Here is a 23,317-nt window from a genome sequence, read left to right on the forward strand (position 1 = left end):
TCTTTGGATTTCTTTTTCCCTATTAATAATTGCAACCTACTGCCTATATGTAGTAGGTTGCAATTATCAAAGTTATTTTCTTAGCCCATCTATCAAATTTTTCCAGGTCTTGTTGAAATGGGATACCTCGATTCCTGTCAACCAACTTGCAAACCTTTGCATCATAAGCAAATTTACACAATAAGCTTGATATGCCTTCATCAATTTGTTAATAAATATTGAAAACAGTAATGGGCCCCAGCACTGAATCCTGAGAGGACTCTACTAAAATTGCTAGTCCAAGAAGTGCAGTATAACCACCCTATATTTCTTCTGCCACTCAACTATCCTTTTATCTACAACAGTTATCATGCCCCAGTGCTACACTACACTCAGTACCCTTCCTGAAATCTAAGTATATGATGTCAAAATTACAGTGGCCAACATGAATTTAACCTCCACTAATAGGTCACCTGAATGCAGTCAATGTTTACATGTAGATTTTGAAAATAATTATTAAAATTTCACATCATGTCACAATTTCTACAGATACAGGTTGTGCCTACCCACAATACAGATATCATACTATAATTTAGGGAAACAGATATGACACTGAACTGTTGTATTACCTGCAAATAACAATGCTTGCATGTACTCACTGATGGCAGTAATATCGGGGAAGGGTTACATGTTCATACTTGTCTCTCTGCCACTACAGCTCTCTTTCAGTAATAAAAAGACAGTTGTCATAGTGAGTATATGTACAGTTTATCTGCACATCTATTGCATATCGTTTTTTCTGTGTTTTGCTCAACATTGTATTATTAAAATGTTTAACAATACACTACTAAGCAGAAGAAAAGGAAGTGTCTGAATCACTCTGAAAATTTCTGCTACATGTGTGGACAGTTTCCAACAAAAGCTCAGAGAAAGAAAATTTACAGTATTACCAAATATAAATATTCTTTGTAATTTGGTTGCATGACTGCTGATCAGGACAAAACTTGGGCTCCACATATCAGCTGTATTACCTACACCCCAAATCTGAAGGTCTCGCTCACTGGAAAATTAAAAGTATGACTTTTGCTTTCCTATCAACCACACTGATGATTTAATATAGTTAGGGAAGGATGTTCCATGAAGATTAATTACTCTTATTAACCACCCTTATACCACAAAAAATTAAATTAATTTCACATGGTATAAGAGTTTTCCATGAAGATTAATATAGTAATTAATCATCATGGAAAATAACCATGCAACATCCTTCTCTAACTATATTAGATTCCACAACAGATGGAACAAACTTCCATATGTTGTTGTGGAAGTTGATAGCTTAAATAAATTTAAGGAAGAAGTAGACAAACTTTTGGAGTGAATGGATGGGTGAAATGGGAAGTTTTTTTTTTTTTTTTTTTATGCTGCTTTTGTGCATCATATGCTTCTACTAATGCTAATTCTAGGTATGGACCAAGCACAGTCTGTCTCATTTGCAAATTTGAAAATTTGAGCATAAAAATTACTAAACTAAAATGTAAACAAATTTCCCATCACACGTAGAATCAATGACAGTAATGGCAGTGTGCTACTGCAACAGGATCTAGATAATTTGGGCAAATGGGCTAAGAAGTGGTAACTGAAGTTTAACCTTGACAAATGCAAATTACTGCATATGGGTAGAAGTAACCCCAGAGAAACGTACCAACTGTGTGGTACTGCACTTAAGGTGGTAGAAAATGAAAAAGACCTGGAAGTAATTGTGCAGGCAGATATGAAGTTTTCTGAGCAATGCAGACAGACTGCCATGGTAGGTCATGGGGTTTTGTCAATGATATATAGGAATTTTGCTAGCAGGGAAAAGGAGGTGATTATCCCTCTGTATAAGGTAATGGTCAGGCTACCACGCCTTCAGTACTGCGTACAAGTCTGGAGGCCTCATTTTAGGAAGGATGTAGATTTACTTGAGCGTGTACAGAGAAGGGCAACAAGATTGGTGAGGGGAATGAAGGGATCCTCTTACCAAGAGAGGCATAAGTTCTGCAAATTGCAGTAGCTGGAGACTAGGCACCTGTGCGGTGATCTGATTGAGGTGTATAAGGCCTTGAATGGGTTGAGCATGCTGAATTCTGATGGGATTCTTCCACTTGTTCAGATTATGAACCTAAGGGGGCATAAATTCAAATTAAGAAAAGACAGATGTGTGGAAATTTGCCTTTAGCCAGTGGGTGGTTAATTGAGGGAACAAACTTCCATCTGTCGTTGTGGAAGTTGATAGGTTAAATAAATTTAAGGAGGAATTGGACAGCCATTTGGATTGAATGGTGTGATTTTTTTTTTGGCTGATGCTACATAAGCTAATACACTTGCTTTCTTGCATCACATGCCACTACTACTACATGTTTTATATACCGTACACTGGTTAAGGACATCAATAAAAATGAAACTGTTAACAAACAAGTTAGTACAAAGCCAAGTACACCACTGTCAAGTACATCAAGTAAATCACCTACTGTGGTGATTTATTATGAAACAAAATCATGCTTTGCACTAACTTGTTCATCAGTAAATTTCACCTTTTTAGAGTTAAACTTCATAACTGGTTGTCACTCACTGTATCACAAAGGTACCTATCTGCCCAAGGATGAGAGGCCAGAAGCTTCGAAATGGTACTGAATTGCTGGTACTGGTCTGGGTAGTGTTACCTGCTGAGAATAAGTAACATCAGTCTTCTCTACTGGGGAGGTGTTGTTTATTTGTGGTAATGCAATAACAGGCAACTCATTGTGAAGGCATTCACAATATGAGATGTAACAAAAATGATGGTATTTCATCTACTTCAGTGATTTACTATGAACTAAAATGATGATTTGCACTGACTTGTTTTGCTAGTAAATTTCCTGTAGTCTGAGGCTTTCAGTCCTAAACTCCTTTTAGTACTTCACTGAGGAAGAATAACAGAGTTGTAATAATGTTCAGTTAATTCTAAAATAAACTGGCTCTGCTAGTTTATTTTAGAATTAATATTTCAGAAGTGCCACACAATCAACTGTATTGCCAGCCAGTAATTCAGGATAACCACAATTGGCTTGGCACCTCGGTAGCCAGGTGGGCAGTGACTAGCACACACTTTTTTGATTAGACCGGTGTTCGAGCCCGTGACCAGGAAATACAGAGGATGCGGAAAGGTCAGGGAATGACCACTGCATATCCCCGGAGCGATATGGCCTTAGTTGCTAATGCTCCTAAAAACCAAATAACAAACAAACAACTGGCTTACAATAGATAACTATTTAAAGCAATAACCAAGTAGAAAGTTGACTATATCATTGTGACTAAGAATCATGTTTGTACATATTTCCATAATATTCAAAACAGTTGATGTAAATAATGAAGTTAAAGACAACAAGCACATGCAACCAACATAGTGAGTGCATAATGAATTTGATACCTCAATAGAAGCTAATATGGGTAAACAAGTTTTTCTTGGGAAGATTACTATTTTATAGTAATAGTAGTCACTATTATTGTAAAACAAACACAACAGAAACACAAAATTACGAACTAAAATAGGAATGAATAAAAATTCAAATTAATATCACTCAAACGTCATTGGGGTGGGCATTAAAGACTATTTTATCTGAAGATATAGCCATACCTGCTGTGAGAAAGAATAATATCTGTAGCTTCGTCTACTTTCTGACGGAGGGCATCTTCAGAGGCATGAAGGAGTAGGAGCTGAGCAGCAGAAAGTTCAAGCAGCATGCCAGTAATTTTACTTGCTAATGACTGCAGATAAAAACAATGTTTAAGTTCTGTTCTTTCAGGGGAAATATTATTTATTTATGGCAGTTATTTAAGCTTCCAGTATACAGGAATATAAGAACATTTAAAAAGAAAAAACGAATCTTTAAAACTTTCCAATCAGAGTATCAGGATTTAATATGAATGAAATAAGAAATAATAATGAAATAAACAAATGTTAGGAAGCAATACGTGTTAAAAAGGGGGAGGATTAGAAAAGTTCGTGACCTGAGTATGAACGGATAGTAGTATAGTGTTATAAATTTCTGCACTTGGTTTCAGCATGATGGCTAATAAGTTGTTGACAGTAGATCAAAAATGCACAAGAGTTGTCAAGTCAAGTGAACATTTGCATCACTTTCAGCCAGAGACAAAGTAGCAGTCCAAACAGTGGAAATAGAGCTCTTCTCCCTTACAAATAAAGCCAATTTGATATCTTTTGCTGGCAAGATGATGGCATCATTTTCTTTTTTGGGATGCTGATGGAGTGCTGCTAGTGGATTACATTCGGAAAGGACAGGCTGTCACAGAGGCACATTACCTAGACTTTGGGAGGTATTTGCATAAAAACATCAAAGACAAATGCCAAGGAAAATTCAGCAGAGGAGTCATGTTCTGTTTGGACAACACATCTGCTCACAAGTCTGTCACTGACATGTGTCTTTGAAATCTTGGACCATTCACCATATTCACCAGTCTAGAAGCATTGGATTTTCACGTATTTCCTAATTTGAAAAAATACCCAGATGGAACCCATTTTTTCACCAACAGTGACATCACTGTTGCAGCGGATGCATTCCTGGAGGTACAGAAGAAAATTTTCTTCGCAGTTGGAATCAATGCATTGCAGCATTAGTGGCAAACGTGTATTAACTCCTCAAATAAACACTTCATGCTTGGGCCAAGAACTTTTCAAATGCCTATCATATTATTACTTTTATAATAGTGATTCAGGTATTATGATGAACACTTTTTAAGACTGAAATAAAATTTAATTATTTAATTTTGTTCTTTTCTATTTAGCCCTTAAATGCATTACAATTCAAGAAGCTATTATCAATAAATTAGCACTTAAAAGGTCAGACACAAAAATATCATTCAATGCAAAACAGATGTAAAATATATATATACAATGAGGGCTATTCAAAAAATAATAATCATAAATTTAAAAAATAAATAATAAAAATCTTCCAAAATATCTAATTCACGGGCACATGCACACATTAGTATAGAGGTAACTCAAAGATTCATTTTTTGCATATATAATTATGGATGATATATGTGAACAGCAAATCTCATCTTAAATTTGTTATTATTGGGAAAAAAAAAAAAAAAACCAATTAAAGAATCTTATATATGTTACTGTAAGAAAAGAATTTGTGCTTTCGTCCAAAATAATTATACAGTCATTTGTACAGTCTGAAGATGGATGCGAGTCAATAATAAGAGCTTGAAATCCAGTGTTCAAATGACCACACTATTTGATCAAAAAATCATACTCTTACAGTGCATGAAGATCGCATGTCGAGAAGTGTGGATTACATCATTTTAATATCGCTGGGTAGTATTCATACCATAGTACATGATCACTTACACATGAATCGTACCTGTGCAAAGTGGGTACAAGAATGTTGATGCTAGAACAAAAACATGGTCAGATCTGTTTGAAAATAAAGAAAATGGTTGCTGAAGATAGTGATAATTTAATAGCAGATGAGACTTTACTAGGTATAATGATCCAGAGAGCAAATAGCAGTTCCAGGTGGCAGTTCCAATGTTAGAGAACTTAAAGGTACTGCCATCCGCTGGAAAAGTCATGATCTGTGCAGGAATGACATATCAGCACATTGTGCCATCCAATAACAATAGTTATTGTGGTCAGCATTATGTTTCATATTAGCAAAAATGCCTCTTTTCATTGGGAATATCCAATGCATCAATTTTTCAAATACACTGATTCCACTATAAGAAGAAGAATCACAAAACAGAAATTTACACAAAACTAAAACTGGTATTTATTATAACTGTATATTTAAAATAAAATTACGTAAAATTGATAAAATAAAATTATGCAAAATTGATAAAATAAATAGATTAAAATACAATAAAACAATTTTAAAATATAAATAGAAATTTCGGAGCTTTCCAAAGCCAAGACTTACTTCATCGGCATATTTTATGAGGGGTGACCATTTAATTCATGGACTCGTGCAAGATCTTATCTTAATTGTCATTATCTGATATATTTAGGGAAGAACATTATGTGGTTGTTTCCTGTTAATATTATTACTATATTTAATACCACTCTTATACCAAGTGAAATTAATAATATAGTTTATTAAGCTATTTGCCTAAGCTATTAAGATGACGTTTCAGGTATCTTGCTGATGCTCCCAGAAACCTGATGTGCATATGTGTAATGTTTCTGGAAGCATCGGCAAGAGAAGTTATTTGGTCATAAGTTTGACTTTGATGTTGTTACAGCATAGAATAAGTAGCATATGGGCGGAATCCCAGGTGGCTACTTGATCAAAGAAATGACAAATGACACTGGAATATGGCAGTCCTACCAAGACATGCATTACCATACACTTCATTCATTTCTTTAACTGTTTCCAATGTATTTAAGCCCCATCTGATACAATAACAAATCGCATATTGCTGTTCCATCTGTAGGTCTGACGTGATACTTGCTTTAAAATGATCTTCAGTGACACGTGGCTAAAAAAACTCTCTTCTTGCAGCACTAGCTCGAGAAGCATGTTCATTGCTACCTAAGTTACGTAACAGGGCATACTATCGAGAAGGTGTGCATGAGTGGATTTTAGGGAGGCAGACCAACTGGACTTCTCCTAAATCTTCTGTAATAGAAAGATATTGGATCCATCAGTGTTTTAGACAGTGTCTGATAACACACAATACCTGTTCCCCCTCTAAGCCCCTCACTTGTCAATATGTTGGCATAAATCGCTGTATGCGCATTGCTTAGTTTTCTCCATTGTTCAGATGTCAGTGGCATATTTCATGCTGCTAGGTGCACAGTTGTTTAGATTATGTTAGATAGATGTGTTGTGGTTTTACAAGGTCATAATTACATTTTATGATTTTGTACTAGCACAATGTAGGAATGAATTAGTACTTCCCCATCATGTCTTGTTGCTTAAGAACTGGGAAGTTGTGATTTACAGATATTGTTGGTTGTAATCCAAACCTGTCGATGCCATACATCAATGGGAATGGAGCCTGCTAAATTATTAAACTGCTAAGCAAATTTTAAAATTTTGAATGTCACCTGCAGCAGTGATGGGTTGGAGATTCAGCATTATTAATTTAAAATCTTAATTGGATTTTAGTAGATGGTACTGGTTTTGCAGCTGCTGCTTTCTTTAAGAACTTATCAGGGGATGTTGTTTTCTTTTTCTCCTCATATATATAACCCTGTTGCAGGAAAGGACGGTTTAAATACCTACAGAAACCTTGGAAAAATGTCTGACATTTGGATCTTGTTTTTCAAACATGATCCAAATGTCAGACAGATGGTTCAACTGCAAAGCCATATCTTTGCAGTTGAACCATCTGAGTTGTTCAGTCACCTCTTCCACTTGACTGACTTTTTTAACAGAAGTTCCATCAATTCTTTTTTGGTGAGCTCCTTTATGTGGCCATCCACAAATTCCTGAATATCAACTTTCCAAATCCGGTTGCCTACCAAGGTACGGTCACTGTCTCCAAACTCTTTTCAAATACCTAAGTAAACAGCAGAACACAATTTGTTCCATACCCCATTCACATTTGTTTCTTTAATTTCATTCCAGGTAGAATCAGTATTCTTTACAGCTTTTAAAATGTCTTTCTCAAACATTTTTAAAACCCCAGGGGCTCACATCTGGGAAGTATGGGCTTGACACACCCAGGGTTCTTTTTTTCTTTTTTTTTTGGCTGGTGCAGCATAAGCCTCAGACTTCCTTGCACCATAGGCCTAATAATAACAAGTACTGGCATGTGCACACAGAATCTGCCCAGTAGAGATCAGGGAGAGCACCTCTAGCGGCAGTTATGGAAAGTTCATGTGGTAAACAAAAACTTGTGCCAGTCCGCAAATTAAATGATTACCCCCTGTATATTCTGGTTGCAACAGACATTATGTGCTCTACATGAGAACGTGGCATGGCTGCCACAGCAGGAACACATGACTCTCGTCATAATCCTGCCAATACACCAGCAATGTCTCTTCTTCTGGAAGGTTACCAGATAACAACCTGCCTAAGACCTAGAGATTTAATAGCAGGATGCATGCACCATTCCTCATCACAGTTCACAATCTTTTGTGTAATTGGCATAAGACTCTCAAGCCACTTCCGGTCATAGCCAATGTGAACTGTCAACAATTACCTCATCCTGAGTGCAGACCAAATTGTCTTCTTCCCACAGAGCCTAATAGCATCTCTGTGTTCCTTCCACCTACTGTTAATATGGTTGAAGGATGTGACATTGGATCTTACAGACAATTCTACTCTTTGACTCCTCTGGAACTGGAGTCAACCTGCAAAACCATTGTAGAAAGCTTCCTGCCAGGAAGCTGCACACAGTAGACATTCTATGTTTTAAAGATCTTGGAGATCTTTTCTGTTATGCCTGGATAAAAATAGGCACATAGGCTGCCATTAGAGGAAACTCCCACCCCCACATTAACATAAAAATCCAAAACCATCTGAGGGAAACCACAGATTTGAAGATCCAATTTTATCCTATCAATTCTCATCTGCCTATCCTCAGAGGTACTGCAGTGTGACCATGTCCTGCCTACTATCAAGTATAAAAACCACATTTCCCACAAATCGAGTTTTCAGTGAAAATTCTTTCCTCTGCTTCAGGATAATATGGTTTATACTGTTTTTATGAATCTGCTCATTTAGAGTTCCATGTTGTTTTTCTTGAACGAACTACAGCACAATGTATTGTCTATTATCTCTAATTTTGGATTCTTTAAAGTGGAGTGAGAACTTATTGCAAAATAAAGCAAGCACAAACTCATAGATTTTTTTATGAATTTTTTCCAATCATTTAGAGTCCCACCTACACCTAATACAATGTCAATTTTTTTAGAGATTTACCTTTATCAAGTCTTTCTAGAGCATCCAACTTAAATTTAATAGAAAAATACTTTCTTTTCTCACCCATATTTCATTAATTTACGTAATATTTAAATGAATATGTATTTTCATTACAATAGCAAATAATTTTACTGGTTCAAACATGATTTGGAACAAAAACAGATGATCTCTAAGGAAACATACAACTTGACAGGCAAGCATGGTGTATTACACTATGCCATAAGCATAATGGACCACTGCCCACAGCACACTGCCACATTGCAATGTGGCATAGGTATTATACAGTATGTTTTAAGGAGGGAAGGTGAGGAGCACTGGTTAATCTGGCAAGTCAGTTAAGCAGAGGTTGGTTTAGAGGGTTTCTATTGTTTGATGAAAGGTGTGCCTTTTATAAATACAAGGATTCATTTAGTTTAACTACTAGTTCATTTTTTAAAGTAATATTTTCTCATTCTTCATCTGATTGATTAAATGCTTTAACATTTTCAGTACAATGTTTATCACATTTATAATATAACCAAGTGATTTCTGTTAAAAATTTAAGCTTTGGCTAATTTAACAATTATGGTAGATAGTGTTAACTGGAATCAGTATCTTGAGAGAACTTCAGCACAATTTTGAATGTACAAAGCAAAAATCTTTCTTACTGGCCTAAGGGCTTGCACCCTAGGATAAAGGCGCTGACCAAGTTGTTGTCGATGTGGATTTAGATGTTCATTGCTGCCTTGACCACTACTCCCAGCTTCCCCTGGCATAGTAAACGGAGGAGCATCATATCTCAATGTTAACTGAGATTCCCTTTCTCTTACTTCTCGAGGTCTTTGTGGTTGACTTGCTTTTCGCTGCTGTTCTCTTTCACGTTCTCTTGATCTCAGTCTTTGAATCAGATCTAAAAGGAAATTTTTCTGTTAGATATTTGATCAATTTCACTTCCAACCTTCCTTCCCCACATAATAAATAAATCATAAACCACTAAATGTAATCCATGATGATTATTATTATAAAAAAGTATTGAAACAAAATTCTTTACACCATAAGATCAGAAAATATCTTCCACTTTTTAAAAAACATTTTACTTAATAATAATAAAAGGGGCACGATGGACTTGGGTTCGAGTACCGCCTTGGTGTAAGCGAAAGTGGTTCCATCACGCTGGGAGACCAGTATAATAATAGTAATAAATTAGAATAATATGTAATAAGACTAATAAAAATTAATAAATAAATAAACATTGTGAAAGTTGCTCCAAAGGATCTAACCTATGCCAAGGTCAGAGTGGCAGCTAAGGCAGATTGTGGCACCAACTTGCGTCACCCCCAAGAACTACTACTGGACTTAAGTCGAAGCTAAAGAAGGTCCACCTCCATAGATGGATGATGTCGCAGAGAAATATTAATCATACTACATCGAGATAGAATAAAGTCACTCATGTTCAGGACTTAGGTAGAGGGGTCGATTAACAACTGGAAGTGCTTCCAGAGCAACTGCACTAGTGACCACCCAGGAAGGGAGAAAATGCTAATGCATGAAGTGGAGCATCAAAATGATTATGTACATCATGCAAGCATACTATGAAATAATGAAGCTGGAGCCCGATATGACAACTTACAGGGTGAGGCTACATACCAAGTGGCAGGAATGATTCCCGGATATTCAGGTCACCGAACAGTGAATAGCAGACCAGAGAAGGACCATCGTCACAAAGAACCTGATAACTCCTGCAATCTTGGAAAAAGATCAAGCAGGACGTGAGCAATCAACTACAAAGGATAAAGAATACAGAACCAGAGGAGGAAGAACATACCACCACCGAACCAGAGGAGGAAGAGCAAGAAGAAATACAACCCACAGCAGCTGAAGTGAAAAGAGATGAGGTCATGATATCCAGAATTGAGGATGAGTGGAAGAAGGCCCTAACAAAATTCGAAGGAATGGATCCCACAAAGATTCATGTGATACCGAAGCAGAGGCCGAACAGAACCTTGTGGAGAGTCGCAGACCATCTCAATTGGCACATAATACCACATTACCTCGACAGCAATGGTGCAACACTGGAGGCCATCCACACAGCCGTGCATTGTGCTGTGGTAGAAGCCACGATGACTAATGGAAGAGAAACCAGAGGCCAGCAGCAGAAGAACCAAAAACAGAAGGAACCACCAGCTTGGGAAAGAAGATTTCAGAAGAAGATAGGCCAACTGACCGAGTACCAATGGGGCAATAGGAGTAAGAAAAGTAAAGAGCATCCTCAAGAGAGGTAAGCACAGCAAACATGAAAAAAATCAGAGAATAGGAGAGTACTTGGACACATTGAAGCAGAACATCCTTGCACTCAGTAAGAGACTACGCAGATACAAAGAGAGCCCAGAGGAAAATAAACAACTGAATTTTTGATGAGGACCAAAGAGGCTTCTACAGGAGCCTCGGAGAAGACGGGAATGGACCACCCAAGCAGAAAACGATTGAGGGGTTCTGGGGAAACATATGGAGCAGGGAAGTAAGATATAACAGCCAAGCCCCCTGGATAGAACTAGAATGCAAGAAAACCAAGGACGTACAAGAAATGAGAGGGTGGGAGATTCGGAAAGAAGTAAAACAGACGATCAAGAACTCTCACAACCGGTGAACTCCAGGAATAGATAATGTCCACAACTACTGGTACAAGAAGCTCACTTGCACACACAAACACCTGGCAAAGCAGTTCACCCAAATAACAAAGCACCCAGAGACAATCCCAAAGTTTCTCACTCAAGGAATCACTTATCTGAAGTCTAAAGACGAAGATACAAGAAACCCGGCGAAATATAGGCAAATCACCTGGCTCCCAACAATGTATAAAATTCTGACCAGCTGCATAACCAGAACATAATGGCCGAACAGCAGAAAGGATGTAAGCAGCTGAGCAAAGGATGCAAGGAGCAATTAACCATAGATGCCGCAGTTATGGAGCAAGCCTACAAGAAGCGCCGAAACATGTACACAGCCTAAACTGATTGCCGCAAAGCCTTCGACTCCGTGCCTCATAGCTGGCTAATAGAGGCACTGGACATCTACAAAGTCAATCCAAACTTCCTAGGAGAAACGATGGCGAAATGGAGTATTACCATTAAGGTCGAAAACATCACAATCAGGCCAATCCCCACCATCATGAGAGGAATCTTTCAGAGAGATGCCCTTAGCACTTAACCTGCTATCCACCATGTTCAACAGTAGCAAGTACAGATATAACCTAAAAGAAGGAAAAACCTGTACACCTTCACCCACCTGATGTACATGGATGACATCAAGCTCTATGCGGGAACCGAGAAGCACCTCCAGCAACTACTCCAGATCACCAAAGAATTCAGCAATATATTAGGATGGAATTTGGTATAGACAAATGCAAGACCCACGGATTGCTTCAGGGAAAATTAGATAGACAAGCGGTATACACCACTCAACCTAAGCGAGGAGTTCCCCCCCAAACCAGGAGGCACAAACGAAGCTAGAAAGATGGGCAGAGAAAACACTCCATGGCAGACACTACATGATCTCCATCAAGATCACATAGATAAAATTGCTTCCAATGCATGGTTCACAAGTGGAACGCTCTTCCCCGAGACTGAAGGATTCATGCTCGCCATCCAAGACCAGGTAATCAACACCAAAACTATAGAAAATACATAGTCAAGGAGCCCTGAGTGTTCGACGACACATGTCAACGATGGCTGTCTGGCCTCAGAAATGATCCAACACATCACTGCAGAATGCAAGGTGATCACCCAGACCGAGTACACTCATAGAGACAACCAGGTAGCCAGGATAATGCATCAGAAGCTAGCAAGGAAATACCAGTTGATCGAAGAAAGCGTACCATACTACAAGTACGAACCCCAGCCAGTACAAGAGATCCCAATCCACAAGTTGTACTGGGACAGTGTCATAATAATGGATAGGACAATCCCGCACAACAGACCGGACATGTCAATCAGAAAGGCTACTTATCTGATTGACATAGCAGTACCCAACACTGGCAACCTGCAGAAAACCCATGGGGAAAAAAATCAGGAAGTACACGAACCTAAGACAGGAGATCAAAGAGATGTGGCATATGCAACAAGTAATGACCATCCCAATCATTGTGTCAACCACAGGTATGGTACCAAAGACGCTACATAACAGCCTAGCAGCAATAGGTCTCCCAAAGAACACCTACGAGGAACTCCAGAAAGTCGCAATTCTGAACACCTGTAGGATAGTCAGAGAGTTCCTTGACCAACAGTAACACCAGATATAACAACAATCACCTTGTGTACTTGGTAGCAATACCTGTCATGAGTGGAACCCCCAAACAGAGAGAAATAATATAAGAGTAATAGTTATAAAATCCCATTAAGACAAATTCCTAAGGTAAACACATCATTTAGTTATATCCATCATATTCATTGTAATGGAATATTATTCCAAATTTTTTTAAACCATTATTTGTTCAAATAAGTCATGCTCCTCTTTTTCTACAATGCAAAAGTGGTAATTTTGACTTTTACTTGGGTATCAACAACATACACACTACAAAAATATATTTGTAGAGATAACAACATCGTTTTGAGGGTCAGTTTTATTTATAAATACAGTATTGTGGTTATAACATTTAAAATTTTCATGTTATTTATTATATATTAATTTTTGTTTTTGATGTTTAACTTTAGTTTTTGTGCATAAATACAAAAATTAAATTTTAGCATAATCTAAAATGTGTGTTTTCATACTTCACTAATGCAAGAGCAGATCAGCCTTCATGTTTCAGGAAGTAATAGCATAGGAAAACAAGAGAAACTATCTGCATAGCAATGCTGCATTATATTTCTTAGAATAGTTTTTTATTGGAAGTAAATTAACATTAATTTCAATGTTAATGGCATTACCAAATGTTTCAACCCTCTCTTGTAGGTTTTTAAATTGGATTAGTATAGGGGGTTAGCTCAAATAATAAAGTTTAACAACTTATATATTAAATTCTTAAGATCACAGGATAAAAATCAGAGAATAAAGTTTAGCACATTCCAGTCACAAACAATGGTCAGCCAATCTTCTGTGTTCCTCTTATTGAGTGCTCCTCTGGCATATACCTATTTTCTTCAGTTGTCTCAGAATGACGACATCACTGGTGTCTGATTTAGTGGGATGTTGTTCACTACATAGTATTGTGCATTTTGTTAGCATGTTTTTTGCTCCGTATATTGCTTTATCAGGATCCCATTTCAATTTTAATTTTTAATTCTTGATATTATGCTCGCTTCGTGTAATGTAATTCCAGCTGACCTGTTGCCTCAATGGCCATAACATGCCATTGGCTTGCTCCCTGCTGAGGCTATGTTATGTGAGGGAGTTCGGTATATCTTACTCCGTATATTGCTTTATCAAAAAGTTCATTTCATACATGTCCCTGCCCATGAAATTTTACCTCATCTACATCAATGAATCATGAAGGGTCAAACTAAACCAACAAACTTATCTGTGAACAGAACTATTGAATTCATAAATATACCAGGTAGTTATAAAATAAGTTTCCCTATTCAGGAGACCCTAGTGTCAAAACGGTTATTTTCATTCACTCATTTATTAATCGCACACAATGTACAGTCTCAAGATTATGTACATCAAAGTACATACATGATTTATATACAAGATATATTTACATATAATTAGATGCTCAGTACATATCATTAAACACTCGTGTGTGTGTGTTCTTTAATCAGGGTGGCTCCTAAGCATAAGCCCAACTTCACCTTGAAAACTTGTGAATGTGTAGAGTTAAAAAGCAGGCCTGGTTGGTTGGTTGGTATGTTGTTTAATGGCACAAGGGCTGCTAAGGCCATATTGTGCCCGATTCTATTCGGTAGTGCAATTACCAGTTAAAATCTGTAAAATAATCCTGTCTGCTTTAAGAAATAAAAGAACTCAGGTAGATTTGCATTGTCTCCAATCAGATGTGTTAATGTCAAAGGTTCTTGCAGATGTGAAAGCGATTTGAAAATTCTGTTTCGATAATTATTATAATGATTGCAATTTATTAGAATATGTCTCACCGTAAGTGTAGTCTGACAAAATGTACAAATAGGCGGATCTTCCCCCTTGAGGAGATAAATATGCGTTAGATACGTATGCCCAATACGCGTCCTAGCCAGGATCACCTCCTCTTGCCTACTTGATCGCATGCTTGAGGGCCACAACTTAGGTTCCTGTTTAAATTGTAGTAGTTTATTGCCGTACTGAGCCTGCCAGATTTGCAACCATTGCTCTTCACACACGTTTTTTATGACTGATTTGTAGTCTGTGTATGGCACTTTGTAGTTAGGAGATCTTACATTGATTGGATGTTTAGCGGCTTGATCTGCGTATTCATTTCTTTTGATGCCTACATGACCTGGTATCCAACAGAAACTGACTGATTTGTTTACAGCTTGTAACGCAATAATCTGTGATCTAATTTGCTTCAAGACAGGGTGGATTGGTTTGGATGGATTTTTCAATGATTTTATTGCGCTCAGAGAATCAGAGTAGATCATAATTCGCTTCCTGGACAGATTTATCATGTGATCCAGAGCTATTTTAATTGCCCACAGTTCAGCAGAGTAGACGCTGCATTCCTTTGGAAGGGACACAGAAGTAGAAAAGATAGAAGAGACTGCCGCTGCGCCCATGTCGTACTTGTTTTCGAGCCATCGGTATATATTTGAAGACACCGAGAATTTTCTGCGACATGTGCAGCATGGAGTTTCCTGATGGTAATGTCTACTGCTTGCTTTTTCCCCCATCGTTGGAATGAGAAGTCACAGTCCGGTGTATAATCAGACCACGGAGGGTCGTGATTGCACATTTCCTGAAAGACATTACCCATGTCTAGATTCCAACATTGTGATAACTGTAGCAACCTTATCCCAATAGGCTTGCTTTCGTTAGGTTTGTTTTGATAAAACGTGGTCCATTGGGGCTCAAATAAGTATGGCGAGACAGAATGAAAAGGAAGACTCCGTATTTTTGCTGCATAGTTGAGGATCAACATTTTCCTCCGAAGATGGAGTGGAGGTTCATGTGCATCTATAAATAGACTCTGTACAGGGGATGTTCTGAATGCTCCTAAAGCAGTTCTTAGGGCACTGTGATGGATAGGGTCTAGCCGAGTTAGTGCACTTTTCCTGGCAGAGTCATAGATTGGAGCTCCGTAATCCAAACGAGATCGAATTAATACCCGATATAGTCGAAGCAGAGTGTATCGGTCAGCACCCCATGTCAATGAAGAGAGTACTCGGAGGATTTTTAATTTTTTCAAGCAAATGGTTCTCAGATATGTGATGTGTTGTAAGAAGTTTAATTTATTGTCCAGGATTAGGCCAAGAAATCTGATACTATTGGAAAGAGATATGGTGAAATTTTTAAGATGTAGTTCAGGCTCAGGGTGGATCTTACGTTTTTTGCAGAAATGAATACGGTTAGATTTTTGTGCTGATAAGCGGTAGCCATTGCTAGGCATCCACAGCTCAATTTTATTAATTGAGATTTGAAGCTGTCTCTCAATAGAATTCATAGTTTTGCCTTGGCACGAAATCATGAGGTCATCTGCATAATGATATAATTCTACCGTGCTTGGAATATCATGGATGATATTGTTTATTCTTATTAAAAATATCGTAGGGCTCAAGATAGATCCTTGAGGGACCCCCTCCTCCTGTATATGAATTCTAGAAAGAACATTTAGGCGATTAACCCGAAAGGTTCTGTCCTGGAGAAAGCTCTGAATAAACAAAGGAAGCCTGCCTCGTAGACCAAAGGTGTGAAGATCCCGAAGAATACCGAAACGCCATGTTGTATCAAAGGCCTTTTCTAAATCGAAATTTACCATAACGAGGTGGTCATTTCTGACAAAAGCATTTCTGATGTTTGATTCTGCTTTGGTCATCATATCTAATGCAGATCTAATTTGCCGAAAGCCATACTGATTTTTATGCAAGATGTTATGTGACTCAAGAAACCAGGTGAGGCGCTTTAGAACCATTTTCTCCAGTGTTTTCCCCAAACAACTAGTTAAGGAAATTGGACGATAATTTTCTGGATTAGAGAGGTCTTTTCCTGGTTTAGGGATGGCTAATACAAGTGAATGTTTCCAAGAGCGAGGATAAACATGTTCCTCAAAAATTCTGTTAAAAAATATTAAAAGAATTTGTAAAGCAGTATCATTCAAGTGTTTTAGCATAACATAAAATATACCATCAGGGCCAGCTGCACTATTGGGTGATCTGTTAAGAGCATCCGTTAACTCGGATATAGTAAAAGGCTGATTATACGGAAGAGACAGACCGGTGTTGAAATTTAACTTATACCTTTCTGCTACCACTTTACGTAGAATCTCACTGGGGATGTTAGCCACATGCTGTTTAATGCTTGCTTTCAAATCGACAAGGGTCTGCATGCTGCCACAGTAAACTTTGACTTTCAGGTATCTCCATAGCCGGAAATCACAGGGATTGAGATCTGTGGATCGGGTTGGCCAGAACTGCGGAAAGTCTCTAGAAACAATGTAATCATTTCCAAATGTTGAAAGGAGCAGTTCCTTTACTTGTCGACCAATGTGGGGAGGGGCACCATCTTGCATGAACACTACGGTCTCCAAGCATTGCCTTTCTTGCAGAGTGGGAATAATGTAATCTCTTAGAAGAGTGCAGTACCGTGCACTAGTTACCGTACACCTTACGGGGCCACAAGGTGTAGACGCTTCAAAGAAAAAATTAAACTCTTCGATTATAAACTCTGCTGTGAATCCACACCATACTGTAACATATGGACTTTGTAGTGGTTGTTCATGCACAGAGGATGGACGAGAAGTTCCCCATATTTGGCAGTTTTGTGCATTTACAGCCCCACGAAGAGTGCCTCATCAGACCACAAGGTCATTTGAGCACATCTATCGTCAAGTTCCATACGAGCCAGAAATCGTAGAGCAAAGTCTATTTGTAGTTGCTGATCACAAGACTTTAGTTCTTGCACTATGTGAATCTTGTATGGGAACCAGCGTAAATTATTCGAAGCACTTTAGGTGCAGTAGACCAAGGAAGGTTCAAGTCTCTTGACACACCTCTGGCAGGCACTACTGACCATTGCAACCGCCACTTCATCCACTACCTCCGTTCCGATGCGTGGTCATCCCCTGCCTGGAATTATTATTATTATCTGTTATATGGTGCAAGGAAGTCTGAGACTTATGCTGTACCAGCCAAAAAAAAAAAAATCCTGAGTTACCCTGAGAGAGAGAGAGGGGGGGGGGGGAAAGGAATCATCAAGAAATAAAAGAATGATGATATCCAGCTCAGGACCCTGGGTGTGCCAAGCCCATACTCACCAGATGTGAGCCCCTGGGCACACCTAACTCCACGGTCGGTCACTTCAAATTTCTTTATTCGAAGCCCTACTGACGTCAAAGGTCCTTTATGCAAACCTTTAAGCTTCCAATATTCATGTAGCGCTCAGCTCATTATCGTTACTATTATTCTGATAGAACAGTTTTACTAAAAGAGCATGTTCTTTTTTGTAAAGGCCATAATGGTTATTGACAGTGGCCTTTCTACGTGTCTTGAAGTAAATGACAACTTTTACGTATGTGCAGCACAGTTTTTCCCCTGGTGACAGAAATTTGAACTAATTTTTTTTCTTCTATATCTCGCTTCCCCACACCCTAAATTACACACCCACCGATTTTCACAGTGCTAACTCTAACCGTTTTGACAGTAGGATCTCCTGAACAGGGAAACTTATTTTATAACCACCCGGTATATGATCTAAGTTATAATCTCAATGATCTCCCTTTCCATCTAAAGGGGGCCTCATTTCAAGAAGGATGTAGAGCTGCTCGAACGAGTATAGAGAAGGGCAACAAGATTAGTGAATGGAACAAAGGGTTGCTCTTACGAAGAAAGGCTTAAGTTTTGCAAATTACAGAGCCTGGAGACTAGGCATCGGCGAGGTGATCTGATAGAGGTGTATAAGGCTTTGAATGGCTTGAGCATGCTCAATGCCGATGGGATTCTTCCTCTTGCTCAGAATAATCACCTGAGAGGGCATAAATTCAAATTGAGGAAGGACGGATGTCGGATAGATGTGCGGAAATTTGCCTTTAGCCAGCGGGCAGTTGGTTTGTGGAATAGACTCCCATCGCTTGTTGTTGAAGTTGATAGCCTAAATAAATTTAAGGCTCAGCTGGACAGGTATTTCGAACGAACGGAGGGGTGAAATGGGAGTAGTGGTTGGCTTTTTTTTTTTTTTTTTTTTTTTCTTTTTTTGGCTGATGCTGAATAAGCTTGCTTTCTTGCATCATATGCCTCTGCTAATGCTAATGCTAAATTACCAAGTTCAATTTATTTTGTTTTTAGCAGAATCTCAATTACTGGTTGTTTCAAACACAACATTCATTTTTCCTAATAAAGTAAAATGCTTTAACAGATTTAAGATTTATTTAAAAACAAAAATATAAATTTCACAATGAAACTTGAACGTTTCTTACTAAAGTACAATGTGTTAGATAAAGACATCCAGCTAATGAGATGTACTGTGATGCATGCGAATGCTGCATTTTGATTCGCCATGAGCTGAATGCTAGAAATGGTTGTTCTATGAACCGTAAGTCTGAAGTCTGATTCGGTTACTGTACAGTCAATGTGGAGTGATCATATAGTTTTCTGGAGAACGAGCATTCAGGTACTATTTTTTTTAGCAATACACCTCTGCTTGAGATACTCTATATAAAGGAACAAAAGTTACAAGTGAGGTTTCTCTTTTATTACTGGTAAAAATTCCACACTGTTTACTGTAATTACTTTGCGGTTGCTGATGACTGCAACATGCATGGAAGAACCAGCTCTAATGACAGAACAAAGCACTCTGACTTTTGCATGTTAAACAGCCCCAATTAAACTCAAATAGAGGAACAAAAGTTAAAACCTATGTGTCTCTTACACTGCTGGTTATTTTGCCATTTCCAAAATGGGTTGAAAAAGAAAAAAAAAAAAAAAAACATTAAAAATGGCTGAAATACATATAGAAGGAGAACTAATAAATAGTACTGGAACACTGATTTTCTCATTGAACGCTCTTCAGTAATGCTTGGCACAGTTTTATTTTTATTTTTTTCCTTCATGTGACGATGTTCGTTTTTTTTAGGTATATGAATAGTTTTTATCAAATTTTAAGATCAGTTCTGATTTACAGTTCAGCATAAAAGTAAGTGTTCTCTTTTGGCAATGAATTCCAAACTTTTAATTTTCAACGATTATATACAAATTTTCAGAATTCTGGGATGTCATAATGTTGATTTTTTTTGAGAAATCTGAAAATTACATTCTGAAGTTTGCCTTCAGCCAGTGGGTGGTTGATTGTTGGAACAAATCTCTATCTGGTGTTGTGGAAGTGGATGGGTTGAGATACTTTGGGGTAAGAACTACACAAATTATATTACTGGAGAGGATAGAGAGGTGATGTGGTTTATTATCATTCTTTCTCAAATTGAATTCACATATGTGGCAACTTTAAAGATGTTGTGATGGAAATTAATGTGTTTTGTGAATGTCCCCCCCCCCCAACCAAGAAGCATTAACAAAGTAGCAGTAGTAGTGGCATGTGATGCAAAAGAAAGCAAGTGTATGAGCTTATGCAGCATCAGCCAAAAAAAAAAAAAAAAAAACCACACCATTCCCTCCAAACGCCTGTCCAGTTCCTCCTTAAATTTATTCAACCTATGAACTTCCACAACGACAGATGGAAGTTTGTTCCAGCAATTAACCACCCGCTGGCTAAAGGCAAATTTCCGCACATCTATTCTACATCTGTCCTTTCTTAATTTGAATTTATGCCCCCTTAGGTTCGTAATCTGAACAAATGGAAGGATCCCATCAGAATTCAGCGTGCTCAACCCATTCAAGGCCTTATACACCTCAGTCAGATCACCGCACAGGTGCCTAGTCTCCAGCCACTGCAATTTGCAGAACTTAAGCCTCTCTTGGTAATAGGATCCCTTCACCAATCTTGTTGCCCTTCTCTGTACACGCTCAAGTAAATCTACATCCTTCCTAAAATGAGGCCTCCAGACTTGTACGCAGTACTCAAGACGTGGCCTGACCATTGCCTTATACAGAGGGATAATCACCTCCTTTTCCCTGCTAGCAAAATTCCTATATATCATTGACAAAACCCCATGACCTGCCCTGGCAGCCTGTCTGCACTGCTCAGAAAACTTCACATCTGACTGCACAATTACTCCTAGGTCTTTTTCATTTTCTACCGCCTTAAGTGTAGTACCACACAGTTGGTACGTTTCACTGGGGTTACTTCTACCCATATGCAGTACTTTGCATTTGTCAATGTTTAAACTTCAGTTGCCACTTCTTAGCCCATCTGCCCAAATTATCTAGATCCTGTTGCAGTAGCACACTGCCATTACTGTCATTAACAACCCTGCCAACCTTTGTATCATCTGCAAACTTCGACATTAAGCCTGATATTTATCAATGATATTTATCAATATCATTGATAAATATACAAAACAACAGTGGACCCAACACCGAACCCTGTGGGACTCCACGAAGAGCAGCACCCATTGATTACCACACTCTGTCTTCTCCCACTTAACCACCCTTTTATCCATTGTAGCAACTTACCCTTAATACCATTCTGCTCCAATTTGTACAATAGTCTTCAATGCGCAACAGTGTCAAAAGCTTTCCTGAAATCCAAATATATGATATCAAAATTATTTTTTGCATCCAGTTCCTTTGTAACCACATCATAATATCCTATCAAATTTGTCAGACAAGACTTTCCCTTAACAAACCCATGCTCTGTCTGAATTATTGCTGCAGTCTTGTCTAGATGATCCTGCAATGCATCTTGAAGTGAAATGGATTACAATGTGCATTCATAACACAAGTTACAGCTACATGAATTCTCTGTGATTCCACATGATTTTAGCAGAAGGATAAAAATGTAAAAGTAAAATACTGTATAATAATAAGTATACGCAAATTTTTGCACTAGCAAATTTTTGTTATAGCTCCATTCAATTTTGCTATAAAAATGCTTGCTGGTAGCCAGCTTCAGCAGCCTTTTGAATCAGACAAGGTATTTATAAGTTGGAAGACTAAATTCAGATTGAAATTTAATTGTAGACACATTTCAGATAATCCCTACTAAATGAATTTAAAACCCTTTCCTTTTATTAAACCAATCTTAAATTGGTTTAACAAAATAATTTAAAACTTTTTACTTTTGTTCAACCATTCACATAATCCATTTGAACAAGCAGTACAAATAAGATGTGGTGCTCACACCTTACTCTGGTCAACCTGAGGACAGCCAAAGTACAATTGGTAAATTTTCTGAAAATCAATTGTGATTTAGTTGGGAAAGAGCTATACACATTAAAATTTGTTGGGATGATTTTTATACTTTTGAGGCATGACAACGAAGGTGTTTCAGCAATTCATCTTGTCTTAAACAATTTATAATCAAACAATTACACAAAATATGAATGCATAAACAATAATAATTATATTCATATAGATCGGCCGATTAGGTATGTGAGTAGTATAGTCTCATCACGTTTATGTAATTGGTTTTATCACACCAGAGTTATCCTCTAGGTATGCTCGAGGATAACTGTAAATAGATTCAGAACCAGCATCCAAAGATCTACCTAGTCCACAAATTTTTTCTTCTGATGAAAAATACTTGTTGAACTGTGTAATCATTCCATAGCACTTATAACTCATTCCAATAGAAAATTAATAAAAAAATAAATAAAAACTATGCATATAAGAAAATTTGAAGATAAGACAATAAACGGAAATATGGGATGGATAGAGATGCATCTTCTTGGCAACAGAATATAAATTCATATACAAGTATTTTTTTTTTTAAATTTAATACTCAGCATTAAAAATCCATGTACATAATTAGAAGAGAACTGGTCTTTAGAGGGTATGATAGGTTACTGAGTTTCTCTGATTTTATAATGTCATCTCCCTTCTCTTACATTCCTGGACATCCTGACCACTGAGAGGCATTGTGAATTTGATCAAGGGACCATGTTTCCAGGACATGGTGCTCTTTAAAGATAAAGGTAATTGTCACAGAGTAACAGTGGTTTAAATTGTAATTATCATTTCATAGTAACAGAAAAATACATTAACTTCCAATTTTTGTTGTTGTTGTTTGACACTGCTAGAACAAAAATGGCTACAGGGTTATATTGCAATAAACATTTGGTTGATAGTATTTGTACTATCAACCAAACTATTCCATTTATGTTTATAATTTATTGTAACACTGTAGCTGTTTCAAATAAGTGAAAATTTCTGCTACCTCTAGTTTGTCTGCCATATCCTGTATTATGTAATTTT

The 23,317-nt window shown here is 37.6% G+C and overlaps 1 protein-coding gene across 2 annotated transcripts in view; it reads right to left on the reverse strand.

Moving 5' to 3' along the window:
- hyd (E3 ubiquitin-protein ligase hyd) overlaps window positions 1–23,317 on the reverse strand; it is a 670,489-nt gene that overhangs the window by 58,130 nt on the left and 589,042 nt on the right. For both annotated transcript variants that reach the window (XM_090375987.1, XM_090375986.1), the window contains exons 41-42: window positions 9,542–9,783; window positions 3,635–3,765 (exon numbers count right to left, since the gene is read on the reverse strand). In XM_090375987.1, coding sequence (XP_090232113.1) covers window positions 3,635–3,765; window positions 9,542–9,783 — 373 coding nt within the window. The remainder of the gene's footprint in view (window positions 1–3,634; window positions 3,766–9,541; window positions 9,784–23,317) is intronic.

The sequence above is a fragment of the Mastigoproctus giganteus genome, chromosome 6, assembly GCF_048544385.1.
Source record: "Mastigoproctus giganteus isolate SK-2022 chromosome 6, ASM4854438v1, whole genome shotgun sequence".
Lineage (NCBI taxonomy): Eukaryota > Metazoa > Arthropoda > Arachnida > Uropygi > Thelyphonidae > Mastigoproctus > Mastigoproctus giganteus.